Below are 26,123 nucleotides of genomic sequence, written 5' to 3'. Positions count from 1 at the left end.
ACAAATTGCCTCTTCCAATTTGTATCTTCTCATCTTATCTTAATAGACAGTTTTTTTTTTTTTTATTATTTGAACTTACTGTCGAATCATCTAGAAGAAGACTCATTCCTGGAGTCTTTGATTTTCTTAAATAATTTTTGTTTAATGATATCTGCAATAATGAACACATGTTTTTTATATTTCATGTCATTTTGGTAATGTTTAAAACAGCTAAATTCAAATTGGGAATTGGAAAGTACAATAATTTGACTACTAGGTCTTTGAAGTCAGTAAATTAGTTTATCAAATTTGGCTTTGTAATAAACTATACTAAAATAGCACTTCAGATGTTCAGACATTTTAGAATTTGTCTTTTCTTTTTTTGGAAGGTAGCTAGAGGTGTGTTTCCTTGGTGATTCCTGACCAAGAATCTATCACAGCATTATTTCTTATGAAAGTTTTGTTGAATAACTCAAACCGTAAATATCTCCACCTTAAAGGGTCTTGAAGATATCTTGGACTGCATGTAGTAATCATCTACATGATTATACAGTCCAGGATATTTTTTATACATTATATATTGTCTTCATAGCACAACTGCTTGAATTCCTTGAGCCATTTGCCATGAAAAGCAAGTCTATTGTTTTTAGTTGACAACACAACAGAACTGGTTTCTTTAGTGGTTTTAATACTTTCTGTTCTCCTACTTTCATCTTCAGTTTTATACCCTTTCACAAAACTAAAAAATATATTTTGTTTCCTTTCATTTATTTGCCATATTGAAAAGTAAGATTATATAAATTATTCATAAAAATAATTTAAAGAGGAAAGACAAATAATAAAATTTATGAAAACAATAGAAAATGGTCAGCACTATTAATTCCAGAGCCAGACTAACTTTTTTGTAATCAATGTGATACAACTTTTCTTTGCAAGATAATCGTGTTTCTTAAATAACAGCATTAAAAAGCTTTTTCATCGTGTAAAATGTTCAATTATATAATTACGTTAAGCTAATTTGTGTTTTGAAAATAAGCTAATGCCAATACTACATTACAACTGCATGCCTACTTAACCTTCTCTCTGTGTACAAATATTTTAATGTTAACTGTGTACAGGGATGTAATTACACCCCATGCATTTTCAGTGCAAAATGTAAAAAAAACTTTGGCATAAAACTTCCAGCATGTATTTGGATGTCAATCATAGTATAGATTTCATCAGTATCATACCAAATAAGAGGTCGTTTGTATTGCTGTGGATTTCTGGATGCATCGTAATGATCTCTGACTTTTCTGTTAGTTTCACACACGATCACGTTTATAATTGTTTCAGGAATTATTTGTTTGAAACAGTCCATTGTGGAGCGAAGATTTTGAGTTAGTATTGCTCCAGCAATTCCTTCTCTTTCTCGAATCTGAAAGTCAGGAACTTTATGTACATCAGGAGGAACATTGGCCCATCTTCTGTTCATTTTTTGAGTTTCTATTTGGATACATTACATTTTCCGGGATATTCTCAGCAGAAGAACCAGCATCTGAAGCATCCACAGTAGCTATAGATTCCACATTTGCTGCTTCTTCTCTTAGTTCTTCATCTAATTGTGCTATATATATTCTTCAGCAACATTGTCAAAAGCTGAGAAATCACCATCAAAAATATCGTTTTTTAATTCCACATCTGAATCATCATCAATGCTTGGCATATCGGATGAATCAACTGATGACACTTCCTCTAAAAGATCTCTCAACTTGAAACTGGTATGATGTCTTTTTCTTCCTGTCATAATTATCTTAAATATCCATAGAAAAAAAAAATTCTATAAAAACTACAACAACAAAAAAAAAAAATAAACATATCACAAAACAAACTTAGTAACAATAAGTAATAGCAAAATAAGCAGCATTGAAGAAAAACAGCAATAAACACAGTAGATAATAGTTTATAATTTGCAAGACAGTATCAAATATGAAAATCATAAAATTATGAGCTAAAAATGAAAGAAAATAAATAAAATCACACTCTGAACATATGTTTATTGTAATAATTAGCATAATCTTTACAATAAAACAAAATACTAGAATTTACCAAACACTTACCACTAATTCAATAAGAAAACATAAGCAAAGCAAAGACTGAACTGAAACTGCATCAAATCATTTTGGCGATAATGAAATTATGCTACAGTGTACACCATTAAGTTAAACAAAAAATGACTAAAAACGAAGAAAAATATACATGCTCATACAAGAATCATATATGGTTACAAAGCAAATATGGTAGCAAATCAAAAAATATATATTTCGGACAACAGGAATGTAAATACCAAATAACTATGGAAAAATACTAATGCAGCTGCTTACATAAACCAGTTTTTGTATGGAGAATATTGGGGTGCATATGCACCCCTGTACACGGTTAAGCTCAGGTGCCTTTGAAGCCTTACTACTACTACTACATTCAAATTCACTGATTTCAATGAAATTTTTTTTTTCAAATTGTGTGTGAAACATATCACAGATAGCATTCCTAAGAAAAGTTTGGAGATTTTCCATTCGGCAACTTTTTATTTACTTTTTTATTAGCCTGGAGTGTGTTTGCACCCCTGTACACAGAAGGTTAAGGGTTAAACAGGGTGTTGGGAGAATAAGAAAATTATTTTATATTACAGTTTTGCAGCGAAACTAATGAAAATTGATACTGTTCAATTAAATTTTTTTTTGTTATTATTATTATCAGAGCTCCATTGAGTCAATGACTCATTGCGGGAGGTCCTCTATCACACACACACACAGCTCATCATACTGTGATTTAAATGCATTCATGGTCTCCACACCTACTGCACTTTCAGGCAATATATTCCAATCATCCACAACTCTCCATGCAAAAAACCTACTCCTCACCCCTTTGCTCACACCTTCCTTATACAACTTTCACGGATGGCATCTTCTGCCCCAGTCTCAGCATGTTCTATGAAAAATATGATCCATATTACTCCAGTAATAACTCTTTACCAACTTATATGTCTCAACATGTCTCCCCCTCCCATCTCATCTTTCTATCTTCTGGACTCCGCAATTTGTGTTCTCTAAATCTGTCTTTATACTCAACATTCCAGAGACCAGAAACCATCTTATCAATTGTCTCTGAACTCTTTCTGACATCTCTTCATCCTTTTGAAAACCTGGTGACCAAATTATTATTATTATGGGAAACTCCATGGAGTTCTGAGACTCATTGATAGAGGCCCTAAACATCATGCCAGGCACTATCCAGCATTTATGCAGTGTCTATCATACTTTGAATTCATTCACAGTCATGGCATCCACAACAGACTCTGGCAACCTATTCCACTCGTTCACTACTCTCCAAGCAAAAAACCTAGTTTTAACACCCTTGCTAACTACACTCTTACTCAGTTTCCATGGATAGCCTCTCATTTTCCCACCACCATACTTTTGAAAAACTTCCTCTGTATTAATCTTGTAAAAACCCTTTAGTAGTTTGTATGTCTCAATCATATCACCCTTTTCCAACTTGTCAAGCAATTCTGTAATCCAGAAATCTTCAACCTGTTATCATAAGGTTCCATAGACCTGCTACTGTGTTGGTCACTTGCCTCTGGATCCTCTTCATCTCCAAGCAACCTAGGTGACCAGATCTGCACACAGTAGTCAAGATGAGGTCTTACCAAGGTTCTATAAAGAGGTATAACCTACTTGTCTCTGCTCATCAGAGTATTCTTCAGGAACCAAGTAATCTGATGAACTGCTTTAACCACTTTGTCAATATGCCCTCTAAACTTGAACTCCCTATTCACTAACACTCCCAAACCCCTGGCTTCATCATTTTCCTGGAGTACACTTCCATCAATGTGATATGCATTAGTAATAACCCCCAAATCACCCTTTTCATCCCAAAATGCATAACCTTACACTTTGCCACATTAAACTGATATCCATTCTCCTTTGCCCAGAGTGTCAGTTTATCCCAATCATCCTGAAAAATGTTAACATCATCTCTATTAACTATTGCTCTATCAAGTTTTGCATAATCAGCAAACAACCGAATAGTTCCTCTCAGATCCTTTCTTATATCTTTAAATTAAATGGTAGCAACCCATGAACAGAGCCCTGTGGTGCCACTAATCATAGGCCTTCTAGTGGACTCTACTCCTGAACCACGATCTGGTATCTCTCCATCAACCACCCTTATATCCATCCCCATGTGCTGCAGTTTATTAATTAGAATTCCATGTGGTATCCTGTTAAAAGTCTTTGAAAAGTCCAGCAGTATCACTGTAAGCTCCACTACCTTTATCCAACTTAGCTTGCAATGTATTATAAAACATGAGCAAGTTAGTGAGGCATGACTTACTCTTCACAAAAAAAAACCACGTTCTCCTTCACACGTTATTCCATTTCTGTCCATCCATTCCTGTATTTTGCTCTTGACCAACTTCTCCAGTATCTTCAATGATTCCTGATATGCTGAGCGATTGGTAATTTGCTACACCATTCTTGGAGCCACCACTCCTTTCATGCAGTGGAACTATTTTTCTCTCTTTCCATCTCCTTGGGACTAACTCAGACCTGAGACTTAGATTAAAAAACATGGTTGAAGGAAGGCACTGCCGGTTCTCTACCACCTACTCATTAAACTTGAGATGCTATACACATAATTCCATAACTGTATTGACATCAAGGTTCTTACCTCAGTTTCCATATACCTTTGCCTCTCTTATTACTTCAATATTACCTACCTGAATGGTATACTCTTGCAAAGTGTTCACTTACTAATTCTCCTGATTTGGTCAACTCCCTACCTTTTCATTAAAATAATTCTGCCATAAGCATTTTTTCTTTTCATGCAGTGGAACTATTTTTCCCTCTTTCTACCTCCTTGGGACTAACTCAGACCTGAGACTTAGATTAAAAAACATGGTCGAAGGAAGGCTGGGGTAAGGTAAGGTGCACCACCTTACCCCAGTCTTGAAGATACTTTCAGGCACAAACTTTGTTTGCTCACACTTGGATAAAGGATTAAACTAAACTTATTATAGTCTAACCAAGTGAAAAATAAACTCTCAACATCTTTCTCTGAATCCGGAGTAATTTAATAATAAGGTTGCACGCCCTTTGGCAACTCCTATAGGTTAGGATGACCTCTCATTGCTTCTGCCTTTGTATCTCCACTACTGGGCCTGGCTCCCACTGACGAGACCTCAATAAAGGTTGAAACTGGTATGGGTAGTGGCCTTTGCTTTAATGCATAGCATTACACATATCTGCAAGGAGATGTGTTTTGCATTATGGAAAATACTGAGATAGGAGTGATGAGAGCGTTCTCTGCCTGGTGTTGCACTACCTTACCCCAGTCCTGAAGATACTTTCAGGTGCAAACTTTGTTTGCTCACACTTAGATAAAGGACTAAACTAAACTTATTATTTGCAGGAGTCAAAAACTGCAATCCCTCTATAAGACTAACATCCTTGATAAAAAGTTTATTTTGCATATATTGTGGGAATTTCAAACCTAGGTTGTTTTCCATTCAAAGGGTACGCAGTCCTTCCTTTTATGTCACATGTCATATACTTCCTTTGACTGGTTTATAGAATTGTCTTACATCTGTTGTTTTTATACAGGCTGACCATTCGTCCCTATTTGACTGGGACAGTCTCGGTGTCCTGGCCGATTTGTGAATTGTTCTGGCAAAACATATTACATATTATTACTATTGCTATTGTATGTTATCATGAGCGGGAGGGAAGTAAAAATAGAAAAACAAATAAGTTTATAAAAATAACGATGCTGCACTAAAACTAGAATATGTGTAATCAATCTGCATCAAGGCCACTTTGATCATTGCTAAGCCATTATTAACTATGAAACTAAGTGCATGCAGAATCTATACAGGCGTGCAAATCACGTGTCCATGATATAGCGTCGTGCATGTTTACAACGCTTTTCATCCATTCTTGTAGTGATTCAAGTGCTGTTCACGACGTGAACTTGCCGTGTGCCGAGAGTGCTTTAGTTTATGTTATAATTCTGCTTTGTTCCTAACCATGTCATGCTGAAAAAGAATTGTAAGTTCACCGATGAACTACAAAAGGGCTTTCCTTTCCTTTTCCGATGAAGTTGATCGGGTGCGATGCGATCATTGTGCCTCAGTTTTCTCTGTAGCGCATGGCGGGCGGTCAGACATTAAAGACCACTTGCAAAGTGCTAAGCACGAAGCTGGTTTGTTAGTGGCAGCAGGTTGTTCTTCATTATCTATGTATTTGTATTTCAAAAACAGTGATGTCAGTATTAATATATTTGTCATACCAGTTTGTCTTGTATAGAAGCGTCCCAGTTTGGGAAAATCAAAATATGATCAGCTTACTTTTATATTCTTTTTTACATCTTTATTAACTTAAAAGCTTTTAAGTTAATAAATAGTTATTTTCTTATCCATCTGTGTTCATATCAAACCGTGAAATCTATTACAAAAATGTCTGACGAACGCATGTGTCTTTATAAAAGAGTCTGATTTCTTTATCTTCTCTTTCAACAGGCCGTGATCTCAACAGAAATCAAGGCATGATACTAAAAGACATTTGGAAAAGCTTAATAAATTCACTATGCTTAGCAGAACCCAACTTCGTGAAAAACTATAAAACACGATTAACAAACAATGACTAATACTCCACGCTCCATAATCTTGATCTTACGCGTCATTTCAATTTTAATTAATTTAACTGTTGTTACTCCATTCTATTTTAGCATTTAACATTAGTGTACCCATTTCCTGTCCTGAAGAAGCCAGACAGACTTAGCTGGCGAAACTTGTCGACGATTGTATATATTTATAAAGAACTATGGTCCACTAATAAATCCAAAAAGAAAATTTCTCATACTTAATACACCCTACTTAAAGCCTGTGTCATGTAGGAAAACTGATGCTGATGTCAGAAGTTGCAGAGACATTTGTTTACAGTCTCTACTGCCTGGACAGCACAATCACTTGAACTCATGAAACAATGATGGATCTTTGTAACTAAGCGAATTTCAGCATACTCATTTTGTGCTTGTAATTTTACAGGTTATATTGCTAGATGAAAAACAAATAACTTTAATATGAGAAATATTACATTAGCACACATTTACTTTGAGACTGGAAACCTGTGTACAAGATGTTTTTCATGTGTAACAGTGATGTTATGAAGTGGGAAACTCCAGTTACAACAACGGCACAGTCATAATCTGGTAGGCCGCACATAAAATCACAGAATGGGACTACTGAGTACTGAAGTATGTGGCACAAAAAATCACCTGTCTTCAATTGAAACCTTCGCTACCAAGTTCCAAAATGCCTCTGCAAGCAATGTAAGTGTCACAACTGTTCATCAGCAGCTGAAGAACATAGGTTTCCATTACCAAGCAGCCACACACTAGTCTAACATCATCAAGGACAGTGCCAAGCATTGGGTGGAGTGATGTAAGTCTTGCTGCCATTGGCTCTGGAACAGTGAAAATGCACTCTGTGATGTATCATGCTTCACCATATGGCAGTCTGACAGACAAGCCTAGGTATTTCAGATGCAAGGAGAATGCTACCTCCCTGAATGTGTTTTGCCACCTGTGAAGTTCGAAGGAGGCATTATAGTTTGCGGGTGTTTTCATGGTTTGGGCTGGGACTTGTAGTTCCACTGGTGGGGAATCTTAACACTGCAGCCTATAATGATATTCTAGACATTTCTGTATGACAGCTGTTCATCAGTATCTACTTTCAACTTTATGGCAACAGTTTAGTCAAAGACCCTTTCCTGTATCAACATGACGATGTCCCACTCACATAGAGAGATCTGTGCAGAATTGATTTGATGAGATGAGTTTGAAGAACTTGACATACCTGCACAAAGCCATGATCTCAGCTCCATTGAACACTGGTGTATGAGTTGGAACAGTGATTGTGAACAATACTTGTCTCCCTAGTTCCTTCTAATGCTTGTAAGTAGAGATTACTAACATAGTTTCATGTGAGAAATTGCTCATTTCTCAGAAAATTATTGAATTGGTTTTTATTTATTTAAAAATTACATGTTATGTAAGTTTTACATAACAGTTTTAGGAAAATTGTGTTGTGATACTAACAATTTTAAGATGAAAATGTACCTTTTGTTATAATACTATGAATATAACTTAGTATTATAATACTATATAATACTAAGGGTTTTTGGCATTCATGACACCAAGATGTTATGTTGCTTGTCAGTTTGCAAGTAGTCTGATCCTGAAGTTCTGAAGTTAAGGTAATAGGGTAAAATGCTGTAGTATTGAGAATATTTTATGAATAAATAAATGGGAAAACATTAACTTTTTTTTTTTTTGTGATCTGTATTTGAGTAGGATGAGTTATATCAAAAAACAGGGTCATGCAATGGAAAGTGAAAGACTGGCAACCATACTGTGCCCACACAGAGAAAAAAACCCAGTCTCCTGTTTGCACTCTGCTCGGCATTTCCTCCTGCATGCCACATACTTGGATTTGCCTCAAAGCATGATTTGCCACAGTAAGTGGTGGAAGGGTTTTTCACTAATTGTTTGGGAAGCTGCCTGATTCATTACTGTGAGGTTTGGTCCCATGTATTATCTTGCAGCTGGTCTGCGGAACCATTGTACTTCTGTACTATTGAATGCGGAAAGAGTCTTGGCCCCTAAAGTGTATTTGGCTTATCCTTGAAGAGCGTGATCTGGCCACACTCTTTAAGGTTATCTCAGTCCTCTAGTCAGCAAGGTAATGTTTCCATCATGCAATGAAGTGCATCTACAACCTGGCTGTCTAGATAGCATTTCCTCCAACTAAGGAGAATATGCCTTAGTAGTGCATGTGTATGTGACCAGCAGAAACAGTTTAGAATTGGCATGCTCTTGTGTTTGGTGCATTTATGTTCTGAAGATGCTGGTTTCAATCCACCAAAATATCAGCAATTCAGTAAATTACATAATTTATTTTGTTTTTATATGGTGTTGTGAGGTAATGCAATTACAAAGGTTTAAACTTTCAAATTTGTGTTTCTAATTAAATAGAATGTGTATGCTTTTTTGACTTGAGAATTTTTTCATCTTAATTTTTTTTAATTCAAAATTTAGCTTTTTATGGCACTATACTGTGGTGAAGTTCATTATATAATATTCAGATGCCATTGAATTTAGTATACATGCTACATATTTAGCTTTATTTTGTTTTTTGTTTACAGATTACGTCTATTTTGAGACTTCCTCCACTGCACCATATCAAATCAGACGGATCGAAGAGCTTATTAAAGTAAGCTTACTTTATTTGTGATTATTTTAATATTTGAATATTGGTTACTTTACAAGCTGTTGCTTAGCAAAGTATGATTTTATTTGGTTCTGGAGAGAACCTTTTTGTAAAGTGAGAAGTTTAGAAATAAAATCCTTTGTGTGTGTGTGTGTTCACATGTGTTTATAGAATCAACAGAATCGTTAGAAAATTCTAATTTACTTGGAATTGGGTTGAAGTTTGTTTACTGCTTAAATTTCATAAGGTTAAGGCAAACTTAATGGATTTGAACTATACCTCTTTTCCTGGATCTGTTTGCACTTTGTGTGCACACAAAGTGCAAACACACACACAACACTGTCTATTTATCTATATAATGATGTTAGTAAACTTTATTATTTCTTGTGTCTGTCACCAAAAAAACCTCTGCTTCATCTCTTGTTAGACCTGTGGGCTCAGTGCATTTAGGATGCAAGTCTTTCGGTTCCTTTCTTTTTGTACCATTCGTCTCTGTTTACTCATTGATTCAAGGAATGGATCATCTATCTTATCTTGTATCATCCTTGTCTTTTCTTAATGCCTGATATTCTTAGTTGCTTTTTGCTTTGGATCCATTGCCATTCATTTATGCAATATTCTCTTTTATTCCAGATTTCCTTACTAGATTTTGTAAAAATAGTAATGATTTACAATTATGAATATTTTTACAATGGTTTCTCTACATTAGTATTTGGTTTCAGAACATGTATTGTATAATCAGCACTTGCGATGTTCCAATATTGGTATGTTGAAATGAAATGTCAAGTATTTTAGATTTATTGTACTCATCAGATGTATGATAGATGTAATAATTTCAATGTTCTGTATTGTAATTCACAATTGTTTAGTGTTGTGATGTCTGTTGTGCATCGTAATGACATTCTCTTTTTGCTAACAACAACAACAACATGTATGTCAGCCACTACAACCTAACCTCTCGCTTATTGTTTAGATGAAGTGTACCTGTTCATCGAGGAGTTGATGGATGATTGACAGCTGAAATAGAGTGTGTTTGGTACCTTGGTAATGGAAGAAAACAAGAATAGAGAGAGAGAATGGAAGTTTGAGATGCCTATCAGAGAATTATGTTTTAGGAAGTTTTTAAGAAAATGTGATAGTTCAAATATATTAATAGAAGATTCCGAAAAGCAATCGTATCAAGATGAATCTAACTGGAAGAGTTGAGACTGTCAACAAATAGTAACTAAAAGGAGATGTTAAGCAGACATTCTATTTCAATGTTTGAAGAAACGCTAAATGGAAAGTTTTGTCTTAAGGATGCCGGATATATTTGTTATTCTATCGGAACAAGCAATGGAATTAGAGAAATCTGAAATTGTAAAGTGGCTTTAATGAAAAGCTCTACTTTGATACAGTGTTTATAAAGTAGTTAAAGAAACTGTTTTTCTATGGTAATTTATATAAGAAAACACTGCATAGTCCCAATGAAGTGAAGAAGTTTTATATTTTGAGAAAAAGCTGGATAAAGAACTGACTCTAATGAACATTTATTGTTTTGTAGGAATTTGTTGTGAAAAACAAAATGTTCAGTCTAGTAGACTGATTGAGCTCACGATAAACAAAGCAGTAATAGAACGAGTCAGTGAGAGAATGATTTTTATCCTTCAGAGATAAAGGAGGTCTCTAAAGTATAGAACTCCAAGGCTATAGAAAGCCTTGGGTTTGATTAGTTTTATAGCTATTAATTTAGTTATATTTATGTATTTATATTTATTAGTATTTTATAGTTTAATTTAGTTTCATTCAATATATATATTTTTTATTTGGTCTCAAGTCAATACCTGGATTCTAAAAGGAATAGAGTTAAAAGTCATTGCACCAATCAGATTGTGTTAACTAAATACACAAGACTTCAAAGTGTAAAAACAGTCTGTTTACAGAAATATAACATGAAGGGTGCAGCTGACAGGATTTTTAACATAGCTGATGTGATTAAATAAATATTGCCATTCATTTATGCAGTATGCCCTTTTATTCCAGATTTCCTTACTAGATTTAATGATTTGTATTCTCAAAATTTAAGACATTAAAAATAATCAAATATATTATTATTATTATTATTACAGCAACTTCCATGGAGCTAGTAGACTCATTGTGGGGATCCATTTAACTATGCAAAATTATTTGATTAATTTCACTTAATTATGAGAAAGAATTAATTTTTTTAAAATAAACTTTTGCCCATGTATCATAGACCTCTTCAGTATGAACTGATTGGAATACAAGCACAAGTGTATATAACAGAAAATTTCAACAGTGCTCTATAAAATCATGAGATTTAGGAGAAACTGTAGCTAGCAACTATTTGACATGAAGAACTTAATAGCTTTCTGATTTGCAAAGAAAACCTCTCCTTCGGTGAACCAAGAAATAAGGAAGTCTTATGGAGAAGATGACAAACAACTTGGTTTTATTATTATTTTTTATGTCAAACACATGACAGGTTCTTTTTTACCAGGTGGTGCATGTGGTAAAGAAGGACTCGCTATATTTTTTTTTGAACGCCTGGAGATTATATTCATTAAGTAAAATAGTGTGCTTTTAATAGTCTGTGTAGGGTAGACTGTTACAAAGCACAAAGGTTGTGTGTTTACATGCTTAAGGAAAAGTGGAAGAGTGATGGCAGCCATTTCAGTGAAATGTCCATAAAAATACCTGTAAAAGTGGCATAAAGAAGAAATAGAACCTCTATGAGAGAAATAGCTGGATTGAATGTGTGAATAATGGATCACTAGTTAACTGGATAGATCTCTTCTGGAGAGCATTAAGCATATTTCGAGAGGTATTTTTGTTCTCATATATGAGAACAATATTTTATAATAAGACAGATTTTTTGGATTTATATAGTGTTAGGAGTTGTACAGATATGAAGTAATGTCTTGATTAGGAAAAGACACCTTTTTTTGGATGTAAAGAAAGCTATGGTGTGAGGTGCTTTTTCCAGGAAATGCTGCTTCAATATAAGTACATAAGCTGACATATTTAGAAAGATTAAAGATAGAAACTTATGTGAAATAAATTTATTAGCTAAAATTTTCGCTTAAATATCATAGGCACCTCAGTACAATAACAACTACAACAACAATGGAGAACACAAAATAAAAAGAAGCAGTTTCAAAAAACTCCACTATAGTATTTGTAGAACAACTGATGGCCAGTAAATTCCCAAATTTTACAGCTAATAAATTTATTTCAGGAATGGCTAGAGATGCAAGTCAGTCTAAGAATGGATACCTGATCTCATGTGAAGATTTCAATATTATCAGTGGTAACGGAAGTGTAGTGTAGTGTAGTCTTTCTTACATGGAATAAGACAGGATTGTGTTTTAGTAGCATTGAAGTTGACAGGGTTGTCCTTACCTCACCTCACTGAAATAAGGTGACAAGATCAGTACTCAAACACTGATAATGAAAGATCTTGTAGCTTGGTATATATTACTACTGCTTGGTTTGTTAAATGAAAAAGAGGAATGGAGAGAGAGTTGAATAGAAGAAAGAGTGCAGGCAAAAGTGCTAGAGATCTCTATCATTCACAGAGAAATCTGAAGACAAGACACCAACCATTCGGCAATTCATTCACAAAAGGATGAATGTTAGACAATAAGTTTGTCATTTGATGTACATGTCCTTTGGCCAAACTTGATCAAATTCCTTGTAAATGTGTAGAATGGCTACATGGATTTCTTATTGGTGACGGGTGATGTTGGCACGGAGATTCTGTAGATCTAGAATGTTTAGAATCCATACTGGTGATTACTAATTAACTGGTAGGCTTCAAAGTGGTGAAGTAGTTGACTTTTTTCCATTATTTTTGATAGAAGTAATATGAATACAATGGGATGATAGTTTGATGGTTGGCTGCATTTCTCTTCTTTTGCTAGTATGAGTTAAAAATCAGGATATGGCTATAGAATGAATGTTGCCAGGTGAGTATGAATGATTGTGAATGATACAGGGTGGATGTTAATTTAGGAGCATGTTTTAAGCACATTTTGTGTGATACCTGTTAGTATTTATGCTATTCAGAATGCTTTTGCTGTCTTTCTGACAAAAGTCTAGACGAGACATGTAGTGAGTAGTTATTTCAGGCTTTATTCACATTGTATGTAGAGAAAAAAAGGAGATGGCAGAAACTGGAATCCTAGCTCTGTGCATTGGCATTTAACTTGGCAATGAAAGTCATCTACCACTTAGGGTGGGGGAATTCTGGTTGACATTTCCTTATTATCCATATAGGAAGATATGCCTTTTTGGTGGTTGCCAGAGTTCCATTTGAGAAAACAGGCTAAAGAGCTGGAAGGTGGGATTGCATTACCATGTCTGTTCATGGCCTACTACTGAAAGGCCTAAGTATCTTCTTAACAAGTCTTTAAGTGGCCATAACTATCCAAGGTAACTTTGGATTTTGTAACTATGATTCCAGGATAGGGTGGTTAGCCCTAAGCCTATGAGTATGCTTTGTATGTAAATTGCTTGTGTTCTCATGGCTGGTTTATCTGTATGCGGGATGAAAACCCTGAGTTTCTGGGTGGAAAAACCTGTATGAGACCAGCTAACTCATCTTTAGTTTACAAGCCCTGATAAATGTTCTTTATATCCTAGATGGGATTCAAATCCAGGTTTTTCCAACCAAAGGGAAATGGAAAATGGTTGAGCTACAGAGTCTCTCAAGGAGTCACATACAATGACTTCTTCTTGAGTGGAATTGTAAGAGTCCTATAGTTTATGATTTTGTTGATGAATGATTTGCCAAGGCCATTAGATAAGCAGGTGGACTTGATATGTTGACTTTCTTGAAATAGTAAGGTCTTGTTATAGCACAGAGCGAGCGCAGTGAATAAGAGTTCTGATAGTGACGATTTTTGATGATGCTTGTGAGATTGAGTATGGATATATAAATGACTTTTTTTTTTCTTTAAATGATCAATAGTTGAAATCTTCCATCCAGATGAAGAGTTGGGAGACTTGAAACAGAAATATGATTATTTTCCACTTCTAATATAAACTGTATTCTAGGATGGATAAATTCTAGACATTTGGATAGAAACTTTTCGAAATAACAAAGATATTATTTATGCACATTTATACCAAATTGAAGGTCTATGATTATTGTTATAGTGGTGATGGCTGGAATGATCCATGTGGTAATTAGGCAGTGTAGCAGAAAAAGGAGCTTCCATTAATGAATTCTATTTGCTGATAATTTTTTCTGTTAAGTAAAATAGCCAAAATAAATTACAAAAATTAAAAATTTGAACTATGTTGGTGGGAAAACTCGCCTGAATAGTTTCATTATTTCTTCTAAAGCAGTGTTTGGCAACAAGGAAACAATGTTCAGTAAGTCAGAAGAATCAACCCAAAGTTCAAGGATCTTGGGTGTAAAATCATTGTGTTCTTTCATATGAGAAGGGAATTTGTTTATAAAGCAGATAGTAAGATGTCTGCAGTTTTGTAATTCTACAGCTAATGCTGTCAACTGCCTTTAATAGAATGCTTGGCTTACAAATCTTAGAAGTGCCATATAGTCTAGGTGTATATCAATAGTAGGTCTTTATTTTTTTAAGTTCAACAACCCAACAGGAGACTACAGCTGTGAGTTTTTGTGGTCTGTCATGGCATGATCGTTGGAAAGTGAGGAGTAGGCTCTGAACAGTAAGATTTCCCCTTGTTGGTTTTTGTGATAAAAGTTTTTTAAGAGAATTTAAGACTTTAATCTCAGAAATATCATAATAGGAGGCAGGGATTTAGTTCTTTAAAGACCTTGAGAGGCTTCATATATTGTTAGCTATGGCTGTCTGTATGTAGATGAACTCTTTGCTGTATTGTCACTTGCTGTATAACAGTATGACTTGCTGTATTTACTGTTATACAGTGGATTTCTGCAAACTCATCTGATAGTTTTTATTATCATGGTTTGGGATAGGTTTAAAGAGAAATTTGAACAATTAATACTGTTGCCAGGCTTCATTCTCCACCACCACTGCCAATACCAACTAATGTTCATGGCTGATCTTTCACTCAAAAAGAGTTATGTGCTTTATCTAAATGTCATGACAATGCTGTTAATCCAACAAGCTATCAATTACGAATCAGGTTCCTTCACTTTAGATAGGTTGATTCTTATAGATCCCATGCCTCTCTGGTTTATATTACTTTGACCAAATCTGGAATGTTTGTGCTGTGTTCATCATGCGAAACAAAAATTATATTAAATTCCATTAATCTGATTACACTAAACTTATGGAACATGCTTTCGCTGAGCACTTTGAAAAAAAGATTAAAGTCCTGAACAAGAACAGTTTGCTTATGGAGAGATTATACAAAGAGAGCTGTGAGGCATTGTTATATTGCTCTAATCATAGATACGATGGAAATAGTACTTCTTGATTCTGCTTGTCTTAATCCCCCCCCCTTCAATATATCACACTTACCAGGACATTAGTATTATCTGACTATTGCTGCTCTACTGAATCTCATAATTTTATATAGCATTGTTAAATTTTTCTGTTATGTATGCTTGTGTTTATATTCCAGTCAGTTCATACTGAAGATGAAGATGCCTGTGGTAAACGGGTGAGAATTTTATAATAAATAATTACTTTAATTTAAATTATTGTTTAATCATTTTTTCAACAAATATGTTACATATTTGTCTTCCTATTGTACATTATGTTGTAATTGGAGTTTTGTGTTAATAAAAAAGCACCCATTCTCTACATAAATAATGTTCAAGAATAGCAAGAAAGAAAAAAAATACAATTTTCTTTAATTATCTGGCTTGAAGATGATTCAAGTACTTTCCAACTGATTTAGTGCTTTGTTTGTGTAATGTTCCTTATTTTGAATAGACTGGTATTGCAAACAGTGGTTTGAACCATGACCTTGTCAAGTAATTTTAACTACCTCCATGGTGCAGTTGGAAGAATGATGGGACAATATGTTCTTCAGTTGGAAAAAAACCTGAGTTTGGTTCTCATCACGATGGATATGGACTTTTCAATTGAAGGTGAGTTAGCTGATATCAGAGAGATGTTAGGTTTCTCCTCCCCAAAACTCATCCCATATACAAGCAATCTAACAGATAAGCTTAGGTGTTGATGGTTATTCATGACTTATTTTTCACGGTATTAACAACGCCACAAACACTTTTATCAACAAAGATGTTTTATTAACGCTTATATTTCGCTGATTTTCAACTCGGCATCATCAGAGCACAACACACATGTAAATGCGACAGTGAGTGAGTGAAACAATATAATTACAAAAGACAAAAGATCTAAAGTCCTATTTTTGGCACCCTCTAATGAAAAAAAAAAAAAAAAAAAACTTGGAACTTACATGGAACACTTTGTTTTCAAAGTGTTCCATGTAAAAATTTGCTAACGGGGGAGAGAGGGGAGAACCCATAGCAGTACCATTAAGTCCCCCCCCCCCCCCATTAGCAAATTTTTACATGGAACACTTTGAAAACAAAGTACTTACCACAGCTACATACAAGCCACAAGTGTGGTTATGCTATGTAGATGATGTGTTTGCCATCTGGCCCCATGGACAAGACACTTTGGATGCTTTTGTCACCTACCTAAACATCCAACACTCCAAAATTCACTTCACAGTAGAAAAAATAATCAAATAAAAGAATCAAATCAAATAAAAAAAAAAAAGGCAGGTGACTAATGTGTCAAGAAATTTACCATTTCTTGACACATTAGTCACCTGCCTTTCAGATGGATCACTATCTTTTTCTATTTACAGAAAGCCTACACACACAGGAAGATACCTACATAAACAATCACATCATCATCCAGTCCAACAGTACGTTTTAAAAACACTTGCACACAGAGCCAGAGCCATTTGTTCTAACGATACAGCTCTGACCACTGAACTCCAGTACCTGCGCCATATGTTCTTAGCCAACGGCTACAATCCCTACAAAATAGATAAAATACTACATAGGCCCATTACTCTGCCCTCCCCTAATACACAAGAATACAACATGACCATTTCTATTCCCTATATCAGAGGTACATCGGAAAAGATAGCCAAAGTATTGTTGAAACATGGCCTTCGCACCACCTTCAAACCTCATGTCAAGCTGGCAACTCTGATCCGCTCGCCTAAGGATAAACTTCACCCTTTAGCACACCCAGGAGTGTATGAAGTTCCATGTGACTGTGACTTGGCCTATTATGGGCAAACAGGAAGATCAGTGAACATCTGCCTGGAAGAACATGAAAGATACATTTGCTACTATTACTATGGCAAGTCGGGAATGGCAGACCACGCTTTGGACACTCCTTCACACAGGATTATATGGAGGAAAACGAATGTGCTATTTAGGAGTCGTTATAGATCTGAAAGATTATTTTTTGAATCAGCAATGGCTTTGAAGAATTCTCCCAACCTTAACAAATATGGTTGCATTAATTTGCCAAAAATTTGGGAGATAGTTATCCTAAGAAAAACTCCTGGATAACTGCTTTTTATTTATTTATTTTTTTTTCCCGTTAGAGGGTGCCAAAAATAGGACTTTAGATCTTTTGTCTTTTGCAATTATATTGTTTCACTCACTCACTGTCGCGTTTACATGTGTGCTCTGATGATGCTGAGTTGAAAATCAGCGAAATATAAACGTTAATAAAACATCTTTGTTGATAAAAGTGTTTGTGGTGTTGTTAATACCATGAAAAATAAGTCATGCATATACAAGCAAATTAGCAAGAGAGCATTATAATGAACAGACAAAATTACTATTAGTGGGAATATGGCATAGCATAGATGGCATATTAGATTAAAAAGTGTAGACAGTGGGATGTGGTACAGAGTGCTCTTCCTCTGTGAGACTTTGGTGTCACATAATTGCCAAATGACGACTAGCTGATAATGCCTTTACTAATGTAATTTACAAGATTTCTTGAAGGAAGAGTAAAACTTTATAAAAGTTCATTTTCGATTTTTGTTAACGTTAACAACTAGAATTTTTAGTTAGGCTACCGGCTACCTTCCCATTTTTGTACCACATGGAGGAGACAAGGTTTCACGTGCTGGAAGCTTGGGATTTTCACTTGTACTCTCAAGCAGACTAATCTGTTTTGCAGAATGAAAATAGGATGCAGGTAGGATTAGCTATCTTGTTAGATTATTATTATTATACAGGCACCTCCATGGAGTCCATAGACTCATCACAGGAGACCCAATCATACCTCTCATTGAACCCATTAACAGAAAAAGTACTCAAAACTGACTGGCAACCACTCCACTCATTCACCACTCTCCAAGCAAAAAATCTAGTCCTTACACCCCTACTGACCACATCTTTATTCAACTTCCAGGGATGATCCCCTTGTTCTGGTCCCTCTTGCGAAATGCTGAAACATTTTGACCTGCATCTATCCTATAAAATCCTTTAAGCAATTTAAATGTTTCTATCATATCCCCTCTTTTTCCTCCTATCAACCAACTTCTGCAATCTGCACACCTTCAATCTATTCTCATAGGGAACATTCCACAGCCTACTCACCATCTTGGTCACTTGTCTCTGAATCCTCTCCACCACTTCCTTATCCCCAAGAAACCCAGGGGATGAGCACAGTAATTCAGATGTGGGTGTATCAAGGCCTTATAAATGTGTTCTTCACTAGCCAAGTAATCTTATGAGCCAATTTAGCAACCTTAGCAATATATTCTCTCAACTCTCTGTCTACCACCATCCCCTAAATCTCTAGCTTCATCTATTTCCTGGAGTATAGTGCCATCATTGTGATAAATGGCTTGTAACCTATTTATCCCAAAGTGCATAACTTTACATTTCTCAACATTAAATCGACACCCATTATCTTTTGCCCATACTGACAGCCTATTTAAATTGTCCTGCAAGCTCTCCACATTGTCTTGATTAACTATTACTCTAATTTTGCATCATCAGCAAACAACTGAATATTTCCTTTCAGGTTATTTCCTATATTATTTATGTACAAAGAAACAGCAATGGTCCCAGCACTGACCCTTGTGGCACACCATTGGTCACGTGTTTTCCCCTCGATTCTGCTCCTCTATATACCACTTTTTGATATCTGACCAGCAGCCACCCTGTTATCCACTTAACCAGTGTCATATCCATCCCCATTTGTTCTAATTTGTGTAACAGAGTTCCATGTGGTATTCTCTCAAATGCTTTTGGAAAATCATAGTGTATCATTTCCTTTATCCAACTCAGCTGTTACTGTATTACAAAAAGTGAGTAAATTACTAAGACATGACTGACCCTTCACAAAGCCACGTTGACCCTCATACAGTATCATATTTTTATCTACCCATTCTTGAATTCTCTTTTTTTACCAATTTTTCTAGTACTTTTACCACTATGCCTGAGATACTGCTTGCTCTATAATTTGCTGCTGTAGTCCTTTCCTTTATTGTTCATATTACACAAATTATTATTATTATAATTCCTGATACCTCCAAGGAGTCCGAAGACTCATTGCTGGAGGACACCTACAACCGTCTCAACCACTACACCGAACCTCTACTACGAATCAACGCCATCTACGGCCCACCGCCACAACTAGTATTTTTTTGTTTGTAAATTGCTTGTGTTCTGAAGGGCCGATTTTTCTATATACGGGATGAAAAACCTGAGTTTCCGGGTGAAAAAAACCCTGCTACCTCCGTATGAGATCGGCTAACTCACCTTCAATTGAAATCGTTCAAATAAAGATTCCTCCCGTCCCGAAAAGAATCAAACTTAGGCCTATTCCAATCAAAAAAATTATGGACTCTACAACAGTGCTATAAATAATTTTTAATTTCCCGATATTTCGACCTTCATATTAAGGTCATCATCTGGAGTATACCCACATATATATACAGAGACAAGCTAAATTACATTTCACATGGCATGCTGAAGAGACGATGATTTGATCAATAGTTATTCTACTGGCCTGACCTCTAGTGAAAATAAAATAAAATTACAATAAATAAATGAAATAAAATAAATTAACTACATCAGAGCTATATTCTATTTAAGATTACATCAGAGAAACATTCTTTCATATAGATAGTTTTGTTACAGTGAAAAAGATGTCCTAATTTAACATGACAATTGTTATATTAGATTTAGGATCCTGGATTACCTATGGTTCTATTCAAAATTAACTCCTAGGTAGAAAAGGTTAGGTGGGTGGAATATGTGCCTTCCATATTCTTGGTATTTTTAGACCATCATTAGTGTTAAGATTAGGGTGATAAGAATCTCACAGGCCTTCTTAAATTTACGTTCATACCATGTTTTGGTGTGATGTAAACAACTGGTGCTTTTCCAGTCAATTCTATGTAAAGTGTTTAGGGCATCATCAGAAAGACCAGCTTGACCATAGTTACTATATTTAATATGCCGTTTATGTTCCTTTTTTGTAATAGGAATTGTGCATCTTGTTTCCCCTATATAGGGCAAATTACAGGTGCAATGAATACGGTATACTCCAGGATGGGCCATTGGAGGGAGTGGATCCTTGGATGAGTTAAGTTCTTTAATTTTGCAGGAAGTTTAAAGGTGGCGTTAAGGTTGTATTTTTGTAATATTCTGTTTATTTTGTCTGATATCCCTTTAATGCATGGAATGGTTACAGTTTTATTTACATATTTTATTATATGGTTACAGTTTTATTTTTGTATTTAAGAGGTCTTGCAGAGAATTTTTTTTGATAGTATTTTGGCTGTAACCATTTTTTAGGAAGGTATTATTGATAACTTTTAATTCATCTTTAAGTGCTTGTTCATTGGAGCAAATCTTCAAAGCCCTGTTTTTAAGTAGATTAATGACCCCTAGTTTTTGTGTTGGGTGGTTGTAGTAGTTTTTGTATTGGCCATTATGTGTCAGTTTCCGGTAAACAGTGAAAGAAAGACTGCCTAAAGGAAGACGTGTGACAAGTGTACCTAGAAACGGAAGTGTGTTCTGCTTTTCAATCTTGATTGTGAATTGTATGTGTTTGTGTTGTTTGTTTAGGTGGCAGAGGAAAGTGTCTATTGTCTGGCGGCCATGAGGCCAGATAGCGAAAACATCGTCAATGTATCTAAGCCAGACTTTGGGTTTTAAAGAAGAGGAATCCAGAGCACATTGCTCAAAATGTTCCATGTAAAAGTTAACAATGGGGGGAGATAATGGTGAGCCCATGGCTATGCCTTCTTTTTGTAGGTAGAAAGTGTTTTGCCACACAAAAAAAATTCCCATCCCGATATCACAGTGCTGTTTGTGCAAGTAGCACTGTGATATCTGGTAGGAATTTATCCTGTAATAGAAGGATTGTGTCATTGATTGGGACATTTGTGAAGAGAGCAGAGACATCAAAACTGATTAATAAATCATCTTTTTCCAGTATGATGTCTTTGATAGTATTTACAAAGTGTTGTGTGTTTTTAATTAAAAATAAATGAATTGCTGCTGTAGTCTTAGAACCTTCCTTATGCAAAGGAATAATTTTGTCCTCTTTCCCACCGCCTTGGAACTCTACTAGAGCTGAGACTTAAATTAAACAGCCTAGTGAAAGGTATTGCCAGTTCCCCTGCACATTCTTGCAAAACCCTATCTCATATCCCATATAATCCCATAACTGTATTTACATTGAGATTCTGCAATATCCTAAGAACCTCCAATTCATCTACCTCTGTTCCCACATTAGTGTCTGTCACATAGGTTAAAGTATTAACCTCACTAGAATGATATATGCTTTCAAAGTGGTTGCTCACTTTGTAACTTAGCTATTTTATCTGCTTCTGTCACCTTGTGACCATCAGCACTCATTCAGGCTATTCTTCCATATTCATTCTTCCTCTTACTTGCCACATAGTGAAAGAACTCTTTGGGATTTCCCTCGGCTTGCTTGGCTAGATTCTTCTCCCAATTAATCTGAACTTGCCTTTCTTGCCATGCTGGTCACCTCTCGATTCTGAGCCTTGTACTGTTCATGCGTTTGTCATTTCTCCTTATATACCCTGCACAGCATTTTCTTCTTCTGCAGCTTAATAATATGACTCATCCATCTAACTCTTACCTGATTAACTCTTCTTACCTTAGGGTTTAGAGTTTGATATTGCTTTCTCTAGATAACTCTTAACTATCTCCCATGAACTACTAACATCTGTACTCTGCAGTGTTTTATGCAATGGCACAGATCAAAGACCTTGGTTATGAATAGTTCTTCTGATCGTATGACCAGGTTCAGTACTCTCACTCCCCTAGTCCCCTCCATCACATGCTCCCTTGAGTAATTATCCCTCAGCAGGTATACGAATTCTGTTTTCTTCCTGCCATGTGATCTTTCTTCCTTCCAGTCTATATCTCTATAGTTGAAGTCCCTCATAATAATCACTCAACCTATACTCATTGTACTAATTTGGCAATGCATGTCTTCCAGATTATCTATGGAACTCCCTGGCCTTTAGCAACAACCATTATTACTTAGGTTTATAAGAAATCAAGTTGCTTGACCTCACATGCCATTAAGCCTACTATGTTAAGGTGAAGATACTTATTTATGCACAGCCAGTCTAAAATTTTATGATTCTAACACGAGCTTCACATATAAGGAAAAAATAAAGCAGGTGCTCATGGCAATAATTAGCATTTTTTTAAAATGAACTGTGGAATATTTACCTATCTTCTTTAACTCTTCTCTTCAGTATGATCATCGGAAATGTAATAATACAATATTATGTACAGAAAGCAATATGGTTTTATTGTTATGCATTTTCTTTTTAAATTTTAGGTTCTTGGTTATTTATTTCAATTTACCAGGGAAAATTCAGTATTCACTAATGTAATAGTTTTTGTATGTATGTATATACAGGAAAACCTAGTTTAACACGAATTCAGTATGCGCTATAATCAGTTAGCACAATTGAGTGAAACGATACTATTTCCCGCTTTAAGCAAGTGATTAATCACTTAAAGCAATTTTTTTTATGTTACATGAAATTTTTGTTGCCAATCTGCAGCGAGCGGCGGCACTTGTCAGTGTAGTAGGCAGTGCTGCGGGCGGTGACACTCAGCATTTGACTTGAAGCAATCATCACAAGCGCACATTCTTATTCTGTTGTCTTGCTCAATCACTTTTCCTTCATTTTGCTTTAATTTAGATACCAACAAGACGTTATTATATTAACCCCCTGATATGGAAAAGAGAACGTGTCATTGATTGGGACATTTGTGAAGAGAGCAGAGAAACTGATAAAGAAAGTGGCAGTAATAAAAAGAGAAGAAAAGTGTTTATGTTAGAGAAAAAGCTGGAACTCATTAAGAGACATGAAAGTGGTACTAGTAATACAATGATTGTGTGAGAGCTGGGATGCTTGATTCCTATTCGGAACAGTTAAGTAAGGATGATCTCCTTCAACTAGAAGACAGCATGCATATGAAGAAGAAGAAGATAAGGAGTGAGAACAAGAAGAGAATGTTATGACTAAGAAGCTAACTGCAAAAGAACTTGAGCTAGGTCATGCTAAGGAAATTTTGTTTGATGCTGATCCTAGAACGAAGCTTCGAAGTCTGCCGAAATCTCGATAAAGCGATCACCAGCTATCACAAATTGCATGACAAGATGAAAAAGTCGAGCACTGTTCAAACATCTTTACTTAATTATTATTTTGTAATAAAGTAGCCCAATTAAATGTGTAGACATTAAATAAAAATTAAAGTAATTTATTTTTATTAACTATTATGATTTTATCCTCTAATAGATTATACATAATTTTTTTTTCTCAAATTTATGCTAACTTATGGATGAATATTTATTTATAGGAATAATTATATTATTCCTATTGTTTATTGTATTCGCTTAATGCGATTTCACTTAGTGTTCATTAAGCGATGAATTAATCGCATTAAGTGAGGTTTTTCTGTGTGTGTGTGTGTGTGTGTGTGTGTGTGTGTGTGTGTGTGTGTGTGTGTGTATAAATGAGTTTTTTTTTACCTTGGGTAATGTATATTAGGGTTACCAAGTAATTTTATAAACTTTGTTATTTTACTCCTAATCCCAAGTAAGCAAACAGTTAAGTTTGCTGCCTGAACGTAGTTCAAGTCTAAAGGTGGAACAACACCAGGGCAACTCATTGTAAAGGTGGATAAAGCTCTGATCACTATTCTTATTATTTTCCATAATGTAAAGCACATCTCACTAAGAGATGTATATACTGCAATACATTATGGGTGGGGTCACTACCCAGACCAGTTTCAACCTTTTTTGAGGTCTCCTCAGTGAGTAGCTACCTTCTCTAAAAGACAAACTCTCACCAATGATGCTACCTGGCATACCAAATACCATTCATGTAACTTGTCTTACTATGGACAAACAGGAAGATCTATAAATAAATGTATCTCTGAACATCATCAAGACCACATCTGCCTTATCGAACCTCACAAATCTGGCCTTGCACAACATAGAACCGAAAATGCTAACCATAGGATCCAGTGGAAAAAAGGCCACGTTGCTACATAGATCCACATATAAACATGAACGGTTATAAAAAGAAATTGCTGAAGTGCTACTTCATAGATCTAATCTTAATCGAAACGACTGTTTCACTATTCCAAAAGTTTGGGAAATTGTTATCCTCAAGTGTATTTAATAATTTATCTGCTATATATTTATTTTAAATAATTTTAATTTCAGCCTAATTTCTATAGTTATGGATACCCCATAGGTTTCACTGTATATATATATATATGTGTGTGTGTGTGTGTGTGTGTGTGTGTGTGTATATATATATGTGTGTGTATATATATATATATATATATGCATTCAGGAACATTGACTCAGTTGTTTTGATACATTTTTATAAATGTATCAAATTGATGACTAAAATCAAGAATAATTGTAAGGCTTTAATGATATAAAACACTACTAGTTACTAGTTTTGGCTTTTGACAGCCTTCCTCAGGTGTTTTCTAAAAATAGGAAACAGCAATAAAAACACTGAAGTTTAAAACTGAGAAGCACAGGAAAATTTCTGTCACCTCTCACTACATGTCCCATTTCTTCTTTATCTCTGCCTCACCAAAATTCAATGAACTGCAATCCAAGAAATGCAATTTTACTGTGGATCTCAAAAAAATTCTTCCACAAAAAATACTTTAAAAAAACATCATCATTCTTGTCAAGGAGTTAGGCCTAGACTGGCCTGTTCCGGCCTTAGAAGTCATCGTTGAATCTCTTAAGAGGACGTCCTGGTTTTCTTTTTCCCTAGTGGCTTGTAATTTAAGGCTTGTTTTGGTAATCTTTCTGTTTTCATTCTTTCAAAGTGTTCCATCCATTTATGCTTATATTTAAAATTTTTTTTCTATTACTGATTCCTGGTTTAATTCTTTCTTAATTTCTTTTGTGATCGAAAAGAGTATACTTTGCAGTTTTTCTCATAAATTTCATTTCAGCTGTTATTAATCTTTGTTTGTCTTTTTGTTTTATTGTCCCAGATTTCGCTTCCATACAATAAGACTGGTAGGGCTAATGTATTGAATACTTTTAGTCTGGTTTGTTTTTGAACTAGGTTTGGTTTAAATATAGAGTTAATTACACCTGTTATTTTTAAATATTTTGCAATTTTTAGGTTTATATCTTTTTCATATGTAATCATACATCCTAGGTAGTTAAATGAATTCACCTGTTCTAAAACCATGTTATCTATTACTATTTTAGTTCTTACTGGATCTTGTCCTTTAAAGGCCATTGTTTTTGATTTTTCTGTTGATATTATTACTTCAGTCTGACTTCATTGTCCACAATTCATATTGGCTCCCCTT

At 35.0% G+C, this 26,123-nt stretch overlaps 1 protein-coding gene across 4 annotated transcripts in view; it reads left to right on the top strand.

Moving 5' to 3' along the window:
- LOC150097621 (metastasis-associated protein MTA3-like) overlaps positions 1–26,123 on the top strand; it is a 474,620-nt gene that overhangs the window by 54,228 nt on the left and 394,269 nt on the right. For 3 of the 4 annotated variants that reach the window (XM_090407418.1, XM_090407421.1, XM_090407420.1), the window contains exons 2-3: positions 9,225–9,292; positions 15,866–15,904. In XM_090407418.1, the coding sequence (XP_090263544.1) occupies positions 9,225–9,292; positions 15,866–15,904 (107 nt within the window). The remainder of the gene's footprint in view (positions 1–9,224; positions 9,293–15,865; positions 15,905–26,123) is intronic. The other variant, XM_090407419.1, reaches the window with a different exon arrangement.

The sequence above is a fragment of the Typopeltis vanoorti genome, chromosome 17 (assembly GCF_054136105.1).
Source record: "Typopeltis vanoorti isolate ZY-2024b chromosome 17, IOZ_Tvanoo_1.0, whole genome shotgun sequence".
NCBI lineage: Eukaryota > Metazoa > Arthropoda > Arachnida > Uropygi > Thelyphonidae > Typopeltis > Typopeltis vanoorti.
The sequence above is the reverse complement of the archived record's forward strand: the minus strand, read 5'-3'. Positions and strand labels throughout refer to the sequence as shown.